The sequence below is a fragment of the Protobothrops mucrosquamatus genome, unplaced genomic scaffold (genome assembly GCF_001527695.2).
Source record: "Protobothrops mucrosquamatus isolate PMUCROS unplaced genomic scaffold, P.Mucros_1.0 scaffold569, whole genome shotgun sequence".
NCBI lineage: Eukaryota > Metazoa > Chordata > Lepidosauria > Squamata > Viperidae > Protobothrops > Protobothrops mucrosquamatus.
Genome location: NW_015386871.1, coordinates 671,250 through 681,794, shown reverse-complemented (window position 1 = coordinate 681,794; position 10,545 = coordinate 671,250). Strand labels below are relative to the sequence as shown.

Here is a 10,545-nt window from a genome sequence, read left to right as displayed (position 1 = left end):
AACCGATAGCTAAGTTTTTGTTGCCCAGGCCCAGAATGGACTTCCGGAAGTGGCATCCACACAGAGAACCGGTTGTTCACATATTTGAATCCCACCACTGGGAAAGGTCATCTTTGAGGCAGCCTCCCTGAGGAAATTCAAGGTGGGGCTATGTGTCCACAGTCTTTGTGAAACTTGAATACAGCTAGCCCTTGATTTACAACCATTTGTTTAACAATTGTTCAAAGTTCCTATGGCACTTAAAAAAAAAAAAGACATTACCAGTCCTCACATTTACAATGGTTGCAGCATCCTGGGGACATGTGATTGTCTTTTGAGACTTTCCCAGCTGGCTTCTGACAAGCAAAGAAAATGGGGGAAGCCAGATTTGCTTAACCATGTGATTCATGTAATTGGAGTTATTTCCTTCACCACCATGGCAAAAAAGGTAATAAAATTGAGAGGCATTCACTTAGAAGCCATCTTGCTTAGCAATGATAATTCTGATCCCAATTTTGGTCATACATTGAGGGCTACTTGTACTCAGTCACATTAAGGGTCAAAATGCTCTACTGCATACAGAAGCTATGGAAAATAGGCTCCTGGTGCAGGGAGTGACAAAACCTAAATTTATTTTAGAATGTTGTATTTACTCATTTGTAAGCAATTTAATGGTTTTGTCAGCCCAACTATTTCTCTTATCTTTAGATTTTATAAAGTTTGTAAGTTACAAACGTTTTAACCTTTATTGGGTTGATATGGATAATGGGTTTTCTGTTTTTTTAAGTTTCCAGAGAGTAGTCATCTCAATTTGCTGATGTCATTACCTTGGCATTTTAAAGATAACATTTTGATTTTTTGGTCCCAAGCTTTTGTGAATGGAAACAGCTCACTTGATTATAGAGGTATTCTAATCTGGGACTGGTGGCACAAATAGGGAGCTGAGAATTATGAATATAAAAGAAATGAAATGCAGTCAGATTGTTTTTAAAAGGTCGATACTTAAAAACTGTTGTTGGTCTTGAACCTGTCATTCCATTTTGACTTCGGAAATGTCATTGGCACAATTCTTGCTCTCATGGGGTTTCCCTCACTTAAATTATTAGTGTTTTTCATTATACCTCTAGGATTGCATGATAGAAACTGTAACTTTTTCTGTTTTCAGGCAAAAGCAGAAATGTAAATGCTCATTTTTACAGCATTGCATACTTCAGAGCAAAATACATTTGTCTGATCTTGTCAGCCTTTGTGCAGAAATATGAGCCATAGATTCTTCCCCCTCCCCCCCATCAATGTAAAGGCTAAAGTTATCAGGTTATTGGACTTCCCGTTTGTGCAAGCCGGAGTTTATATGTAAACCATCATGATGAATTCCACAAAACGCCTTTTTTTTTATCCTACTTCGGTTTCCCCTCGGGCTTCTTTACAAATTAACATCAAATTAGAAAGAATGCCACCAAAGAAGGCTGAGGGAAGGGTGCTTCCCCCCCCCCACCTTTCTTAAATTGCAACCAGACTTCGCCCTCCTTCCCAGTAATTCCCAGGATTAGAGAAAGGCAGGGGAGGAAATACGCGCGGGAATCTGGAAGGATGGTAAAAAGGAGGAAGGCGCAAGCCTTTGCGTCGGGTTGTAGTTCGGCATTCGCGCCTCAAGGCTTTCCATAAGACGATAAGGCTCTTTTTTACTCGTTTTCATCAGCCAACCTCTTCTTTGCTCGGGTTGACAGGCGCAGCCCGGCGCAGGGTCCCCGTCGGGCGCGGCGCCTCTCGCCGAACTCTGACGGCTCGCTGTTCCCTCGCCGCTTTAGTCTCTCGCGCCCGCCTCCCCCATTGGTTGCTCTTGCTTTGGGGCAGCTAGGCTCCGCCCCATCTTCGCTCCGGCTTCCTCATTGGCTGCTTGGTAATAGCGCCTCACGAACGTTGCAATTCGATACGTTCTTATTGGCAGGGAAGAGCCTCCCAGGAAGTTTTGAGGGAAAAGAGGAAAAAAAAAAAAAAGTTTCTCCTGGGCGGATCGGAGAAGTTAGGCGAGTTCGAAGGCGAGCGAGCGGAAGGCGAGCAATGGCCATTGATGCCGCTGCTCTCGGCAGTGACTTTAGCGTCGCTTGGGGAGGCTGGTAACGAAAACCGTCCCGGGAGGATTGACAGCCGTTCGCTTTAGACGGCAGCATGACGGTAAGGTGTCGCTCCCTGGAGGCTTTTTGTGACCGCGGATTCCGGTTGTGTAGAACCAGGGGTAGGCAAGCTTGGCTCTTTTATGACTCGTGGACTTCAACTCCCAGAATTCCTGAGCCAGCGCAGCTGGCTCAGGAATTCTGGGAGTTGAAGTCCACGAGTCATAAAAGAGCCAAGCTTGCCTACCCCTGGCACTGTAGACTGTCTGGAAGGCGTGTCCGGTCAAGTGGAGCGGTCGGGCAATCCGCTACCTTTCGGCTTCGAGCTAGTCTCGGGTTGTAGATGTCCGCGGGGCTTTCCCCAGCTTTTCCTTTCCTAAAGGAGGGCTGATACCTGAACTTCCTCGCTACGGCGCCCCTTTTTTTTAAGGCCTGCTGCTTTTTTTCCTCTCTTTTGGGGAGAGGTCAGGCGGTTTGAACACGAGTGACTTGGGTCGATTTTGCGCCGGCGGCTTTCAGAAGGGTCGAGAACGAAAGCGAGATCCTCCCTCCAAAGCCCGCTTTGCTGAAAGCGGCGGACGCCGGTTCTCTCCTTTTCCCCCCAGGGAAAAAAATGTGGGCAGAACAAGCCACGGGGCTTGATCAGTTTCCAATTTTTTACTGAAAAAGAGCTAGGCGAGCTTTCTCGGTAACACAGAATTCTTTCGTTAGGAAAGAGAGAAAGAGGAAAGAGAAAGAGAGGAAAGAGAGAGAGAGAGAGGAAAGAGAGAGAGAGAAAGTTAGAGGAAAGAGAAAGGAAGAGAGAGGAAAGAGACAGGGAAAGAGAGAGAAAGTTAGAGGAAAGAGAGAAAGAGAAAGAGAAGAGAGAGGAAAGAGAAAGAGGAAAGAGAGAGAGAAAGAGAGAGGAAAGAGAGAGAAAGTTAGAGGAAAGAGAAAGGAAGAGAGGAAAGAGACAGAAAGAGAGGAAAGAGGAAAGAGAAAGAAAGAGAAGCGAGGAAAGAGGAAAGAGAGAGGAAAGAGAAAGAGAAAGGGAGAGGAAAGAGAAAAAGAGAGGAAAGGGAGAGAAGGAGAGGAAAGAGAGAAAGAGGGGGAGAGGAAAGAGAGAAAATGGGGAAAGAGAAAAAAGATTGAGAAAAGAGAGAGGAAAGATAGAAAGGAAAGAGAAGAGAAAGAGGAAAGAGAAAGAGGAAAGAGAGAGAGAGAGAGAAAGAGAGAGAAAGAAAGCGAATTCTGTAGAAAAAGTCTATTAAAACACATTGAAGGCTTATTCTGGCAGAAAAAGTATTGCGATATTCCCTCGTGGTAGTATTGTGTTCATAAAATATCCATATCCATAGAGCAGATAACATTTATAACTAGGAAGAGCCCCACTGCTCCTGGGTAGGAAAATAACTTGTTTTGTCTGTCCCAGAACCTACCATCCTTTCTAGGCAAGACCTAAGAAGTTGCCTTTGTGCAATCTTTTTTCTTTAACTTCTTCTCTTTCCCATTCTGACCTCCTGGGAATGGGTGTGTTGTAATCATCGCATTGAGCAGTTTTGAGATGAACATCATGTTGATTTGGAAGGCACAGAGGGGTTGTTTTTTTTTATGGCTGTTGCATATGAGTTGTTAGGCTTCCTTTGTGGAAAACTTTAAAGGAAAAAAAAAAAACTTAGCCAAGCAATTTCTCTGGATCTGTTTCTTCTCCTTAGCCTGTGAATTGGACATTATAAAATATATTACAATAAACAATGTGTGGTTTCCTGTTTACTGAAAGTTTTTCAACATTTCATTCCTCATCTTTACAGAAAAGAGTAGCATCCAACATTTTGTGGAATTTCTGAAATAGTTGGCAGTAACGGTATTTCTTCTTATCCTTAAGAAAATAAGGAACCGGGAGAGGATATTGTTCCTGAATCCCAAAACAGGGAGAGATTGTTCCTGAAAGGGGATGGGATGGGTTGTGGAAAGGGATAGGGTGCAAGAGGACTAATACTGAAAAGACTGAAACTTTGCTTTTTGTAAATTTGTGTTATGGACCTTTCCCCAATGCTTTAGGACCGCGGAGCTGAACAAACTGAATGCAGTAACAAGTTAATGTCCCTGGCAAAAATCTTACCTTCCCAGGCTGATTGGCAGGAAACAGATTTGCCAGTTGATCATGGTGGCTGGTGTGAAGCTTTCTGCTTGTTGGATTGTGAGATCAATGAGCTTGTTATGCAAGAGGTGAAAATAAATGGGAATCTTAGCTCTTTTACCTTTTTGTTTAGCAGCCATGAAATACATCTGCTTAGATGTTTGAGGGCAGAGCGCTGATCTAGGAATATTCGTAATGTCCTAAAATCTGTGAGAGAGGGCTGGAATAATGAGGGAGTGTGTGTGTGTGTGTGTGTGGTGATAGCATTTGGTTATTTATCCTGGCTGCATGAAGAATGAAGGCTTCAAGTGATTTCACAACCATATTAGGGGAAAGCCATGACCCTGAGTTTGCTCCCTGCTTCCTACAGCCTCATTAACATCCTGCAGCCCTTCCTATCCTTCCTGGAGACACCACTCCTTTTCCTCTTCTCTTACCCTTCTGACCCTCCCACCACTACCACTCCTGGCTCGGAATAATTACTGAGAGAGGAGGAGAAGGAAATGGGCACATGAAAATGATTTTCCATCTTGAGGTCTGTGTGGAGTCCTCCTCAGTTCCACAAGAATGGCATAATTCCGGGTTAGATTTTTCTTCTTTTGGTTTTCCATTCGCTCTGTTTTTATTGTGGGTGGGTGGAGTTGATTGTCAAGCCTTGGCTACGGTGCAGAGGGAGAGGTGGTTTATTTTTTTAAAAAAATAATAGTGTTGAATTCCATCTCGCTAGCTAGAGAAGGCGATGCTTACCTCTTGCTATTGCTACATTTCTTTCTTCCTTTTGACAGTGTCATTTTTATTAATTCAGTTTTAGTGAGTTCTCACTCAGGGCTTACACAGGAAAAATTTTTCCAGTGACTCTTGTATGCAAAACAGTCAGATGATCTTTCTTTACTCTTAAACAGATCTGTACTTTGGTGGTATCTATTGGAGACAACATGTCCTTTACAGAATACAGTAAAGTCTGTGTTACAGGCATGCATTTCTCCACATTTAACCCAAAGGAATGAGTAGATAATAGTAAATGGCAACAAACAATAGTTTGTGTGGAAGTATATGGGAATGTCACCCATGGCAGTTACCAGAGGTTACATTCAAATATACTAAGCAATTTAATATGTTAATGAGCTTTGAGTTTCAGTCTCCCTCCCAAGGCATGGCAGTTGAAGAAAAGGCAGGTCAGTGCTTCCAATTCTGTTCCAAAAAGTTGCTGTGGATTACATATGATAGAAATGTTACACATTTCTGCACGAATTTAAAGCAACTGCATTTTTTTTTTTGAGAATGAGTGCCAAAATGCTGCAGTTATGGGGGTTTGATGCTGGAATTAAATGCTGGACTAGCAGTAGGGAGCCCAAGATTCTGATTCTCTGTTAGGCATAGAAGACAGCTGGGTGACCTTGCCCCAGTCTTGGCTCAATCTCTTATTTCTCAGCTCCCAAACAGCATCAAGTTCGCAGATTAGCCTGCTTGAAGAACTAACCTCTCATTGCATCATGCTTTGATGCCTTTGCTCTGTGAAGTAGGCAAGCACAGAGCAATCCAGCAGACTCCTCAACAAGTAAGACAAATGCTAAAAAAAAAAACAAACCTTGGAATTTGTGGCAGCTGAACTTTTGTGAAATAAACACAAAACTCTGCATAGCGCTTGATCCTCCTGTTGAAACAAAGTCTTTGAGTTTCATCCAAAGAGGCAATGATCTGTGATAGCTTACAAACAAGGATTAGTTTTTTTTAATTTTAAGCTATGTAAGCCGTGGACTGCTTGTTAAGATGTAGTACCAACCCTGCTAAACTATAACGTATCTTATTTGTTTTTGATTTAGCGTGTAAAAACTAGCCATTACAGTTGGTGAAACATTGTTTGATTTATGTTCCATCTTTCTACCCCAACAATATCCAAAGCATCTATCATTTTTTAACAATTCCAAAAAATAAAAACACAAATTACCATTAATATTAACATGAAAAACTAGTAAAAGTTATGCCTTCATAGATTTTTAAGACCAGTGTTTCTCAACCTTAGCAGCTTTAATATGTGGATTTCCAACTCCCCAGCCAGCCTGCAAGCCTCTGAGAGCAAGGGCACCTTCAAAAGGGACTCTTCTATCCATTTTAACAAATTCATATAAGGAAAAGTAGTTCCTGATATAAATAAAACCATATATATTTAAACTTTTTAAACAACATTTTATACTAGTTGTACTGTAGTTGCTAGACACTCTTTAAAGTAGCCCATGTACAATAAGTTGCAAGAGCCAGATGTAATCAGCATAGCCATTCTCATTAAATTCTGCTTGCTTAGAATAATTATTAATGCATTGGAATTAGCCACAGTTGCGCAAATATACTTCTTGCCATAGCTGCCCTCTTTGAATTCAGTATATCTAAGGATTAAGGAACACTCACAAACTATGGAACTTCTCTTTCTGGAGGAGTACAACCCTGTACAAAATACCTCTGTCACTGAGTTGAGTTACCTATTTATCAGTAACACATTAATATTACATAGGTTTCAGCTTGTTCTCCTTCATCCAATCCATTATCAGGCTTAAGCGAGACTCAAAGGTATCCAAAATATCTGGATGCTAATAAGCACTAGAACTGGGTTCATCAGTCTGGGTAACACCCTGCTACTGTGCTTTGAAGGATCACCCCTGCAATTTCATGTAGATGTTACATTGTAGGGAGGGCAAAAGGAAATCTATGGGATAGTTTCGATCAAAGCTTTAATATTAAGTAGAAGTTCCCAACCACCACATTCTGGATATTGCTTTATATGAAATGCTGGAACTACAGTAAAAGCTGGTGTATAAGGCCCAGTTCCATCAGATAATCTAGGAGGGTGTCTTGTTGATCATTTTGAAAGCAACTGAGAGGTCCAAAAGCTCCAATAGAAGTGCATTCACCATTTTCCAGTTTCACTGCAGATCATCACCAAATTAGCCAAAAACTGTAATTGAAATGTTTCCAGAACATCAACCATATGTTTGGATTACTTTTCCCAGAAATTGAAATTTTAAGAGTGATATAATTGTACAGAACTCTTGGCCAATAGACAAGTTTTAACTCACTCTCCTTTGGCTGGAAGGGGATATTTCCCTGAAAGGAGGCACTGAATATTTTCCTCAAGAAGTATGGGCCTAGCAGTAGTAGAGGCCCATTAAGCAACTATAGTTTTCATCTCCGAAGACATCTTGTGCACATGTTCAAGAGACACAAATATTCTAACATAATATACAAGTAGTTGCTGCTGAGATTATGTCTCTATGATCTGCTCCAGTGCATCACAAGTCAAAATACATCCTTTCAACTTTATCTGCAAAAAATAATTTGCAAAATAAAGCAAATGAGTCACTGAGTCAGTGATTGCCAACCCTTGACCTAGTATGGTATAATTTTAAGGCTTGGCGTGTATAGGAATTTGGAGTTATGATTACTGCGAAGTTGGAAATACAGGAGTTTGAGGCTATTTATTCTTTTAATGGAAAGCTTATTCTTTAGCATTATGGCAAGAACCTTGTCACTCAATCTATTCTTGTCTTCTCCATTAACTCTTTCTATGAAAACCATCTAGGCATTAGAGTTGGTCAGCATTTATTTAAACCAAAAGAGTTGCATGGAAATTATTTATGCAAGTAACTTGAGTAAAGAACTATGTATTTTGGTAGAGTTATATGAAAAACTCAACCAGTGGTTGGTGGAATCTAATACATGTTTGCCTGTTTGCATGATCTATTCCTAATTTCTGTATAGTTATGCTTTAAAAAGAATCAAGGCAAGTTTAATGAATGATGTCTCTTTTTTTGTATAGATTTTATTAGTTTTTATAGGGTTAGGGGTAAGGTAGGGTCGGGATTAGGGTCGGGGTTTGGGTTAGGGTCAGGGTTAGGGTTGGGGTTGGGGTTGGGTGTCTAATATATATCATTAAATTAGAGTCTCTTCTGTTACATGTTGCTGCTGGTCAGAAAAGATTTTCTCTGATGTTTTATAATCCACACAGTAGATGGGTTTCTTGCTGCTTCTGAACACCAAAACCTAAGTCAGAATCAAGCCTTCAGGTTTTTTTTTACTATGGTTCGTCACATAGTAAGCCAGATGTTTAGACTGGATTTTATATTTTTATCCACCTATTGAGTCCTTCCCTTCTGACCTGGGATGGGCAGATGTGGATGTTTGATGGAGTTAAAGATATGATTGCAAGATGTAAGCTGTTCGAGTAAAGCTGCTTTTTGCAATTGATTGATGGTACTATTTTAAATGTTTTTGATAATCAAAATTTATTTTAAATAAATGTACACAGTACAGAGTCACTTTGGGCTATGCTGGAAGTGCATTTCGGGAATTGTAGTCTAAACTGCAATATGACAATTTTGGGCTTTGAAGGCTACTTTATATCATTTTTTTTTCGATTGAAGGATCTTTGTCCTCACTTATTAGAAAACAGAATTCTTTACAATTTACAATTTTACCTGACAAATAATAGTAATAATAATAATAATAATAATAATAATAATAATAATAATAATAATAATAATAATAGTAATAATAATAATAATAATAATAAGAAGAAGAAGAAGAAGAAGAGGAGGAGGAGGAGGAGGAGGAGGAGGTGGTGGTAGTAGTAGTAGTAGTAGTAGTAGTAGTAGTAGTAGTAGTAGTAGTAGTAGTAATGGTGAAGGAAATACCATCAAGGTGATTAACTTCTGGGAAGTTCCAGTCATTAGATACAAGTTGGAATAGTGGACTGGACTCAAGTAGAACTAAAAGCTCTGGATAGAAAGACCAGAAGAATAGTGAGAACGAATTCACCCTTCTGCTATGCAGAGTTGTTGACAGACTCTACTTATGAAGGAAAATGGGTGAGCCCAGAATGTGGCAAGTACAGGTAGTCCTCAACCTATGCCATTAATGCCCATTAGATTCGCAAGTTGTGACAGCCATTAGGTGATTGTCGTATTTAACGGCCATCCCTGCTCTCACCAGTGTGGTTGTTAAGTGAAAAACAGGGGCCTCAGGGACTGCAGGGGAGGCCCTGGGAGGCCTAGTGCAGGCTGTACCCTGACCGCCCCCCCCCAGGCATCGCATGCTCTACTTCCGGCCCTTCAGGGTCCCTGCAGCTATTGGGCCTGCTTTCCACTCCACTGGGTCCCATACGCTCCTCCCCCCTTCACGGATCACTCACCTTTTACTGTAGGTTTCCTTCTGGAAGCTCCAAAGATCACAACTGGGGAAGAACAGCAAACTGCTCCATCCATATGATGCATGGCCTGGCATTAGAAGCAGATCCCTTTTTCAGATCAGCCTAGCAATACAGCCAAGGGATGCAGCAGCTTGCTCTTCTGCACTGTCTTCCTTTCTATTCCAGGTAGCTAGAAGCTGTTTCTGACCTCCTTTTCTAGCCCAGGTGGAAAAAAGGAAGAAAGGCTAAAAAAGCTGCAAGGGAAACGAAGCTGGGACAAAATTCTCCCAGCTTCATTTCCCCTGCAGCTTCTAGCCCACCTGGGCTACAAAGAGAGGCGAGAAGCTGTTGAGGGGGGAAACGAAGCTGGGACAATTTTTATAGAAGTGTCAAATTCAGAAAAAATGAGCCTTTGTGCATATTCCACAGATGTTTGTTTATTTGTGATGTGTAAATTAGAAGGGACAGATTATAAGATATTCTTACATGATCTCCTGCGTATACAGGCAGTCCTCAAATTACAACCACAGTTGGAGTGGAAAATTCATTAAGTGGTGCAATCGTTAAGCAGGACACAATTTGACCGCAACCTTCCCTACTAGCTTCCCCGCTAACTTTGCTTATTGGAAATTGGGCAAATGATGACTACAGGTTGCTGTATCTGTCCTAAGTGCCAAGCTGGTTGCTAACTGCCTGGATTGTGATTATGTAACCACAGGGATGCTGTGACCTTCATATGTATGAGGACTAAGTTAATTTCAGGGCCCTCAACTTCAAACAGTCGCTTAATAAATGGGTGTAAGCTGAGGACTATCTAACTTGTATACAAGAGAGGCAATCCAAGTGAATGGCTAATTTTTTAAAGTTCCTTTGTTTGATTTACATTGATTTAAGTTTAATTTATATCTGAGCAGGATCAGAAGCAATAAATATTAGCAACCTATTAGAAAAAAAACTTATCACGGGACATTGCTTTTTTAAAAAATGTACGACAAAAGTTGTCTTTCCCATTCCCATAAATATCTTACTCTTGTGCAATATGTATATGTAACATTACTTTGGCTGGAACATTTTACGGTGATGGTTCCAGATCTGTATCACTGATTTTGCAAATTGGAATGACCTTGTAGTAGTCTGGTCCGGTGTAGCAAAGG

At 41.0% G+C, this 10,545-nt stretch overlaps 1 protein-coding gene across 1 annotated transcript in view; it reads left to right on the top strand.

Annotated features, from left to right (window-relative positions):
* The first annotated feature begins 1,997 nt into the window (after positions 1-1,997).
* Positions 1,998-10,545, top strand: part of TRIOBP (TRIO and F-actin binding protein) — a 36,837-nt gene continuing 28,289 nt past the window's right edge. Inside the window, exon 1 of the mRNA XM_015817271.2 lies at positions 1,998-2,154. Within this exon, the coding sequence (XP_015672757.1) occupies positions 2,149-2,154 (6 nt within the window). The 5' untranslated portion in view covers positions 1,998-2,148. The remainder of the gene's footprint in view (positions 2,155-10,545) is intronic.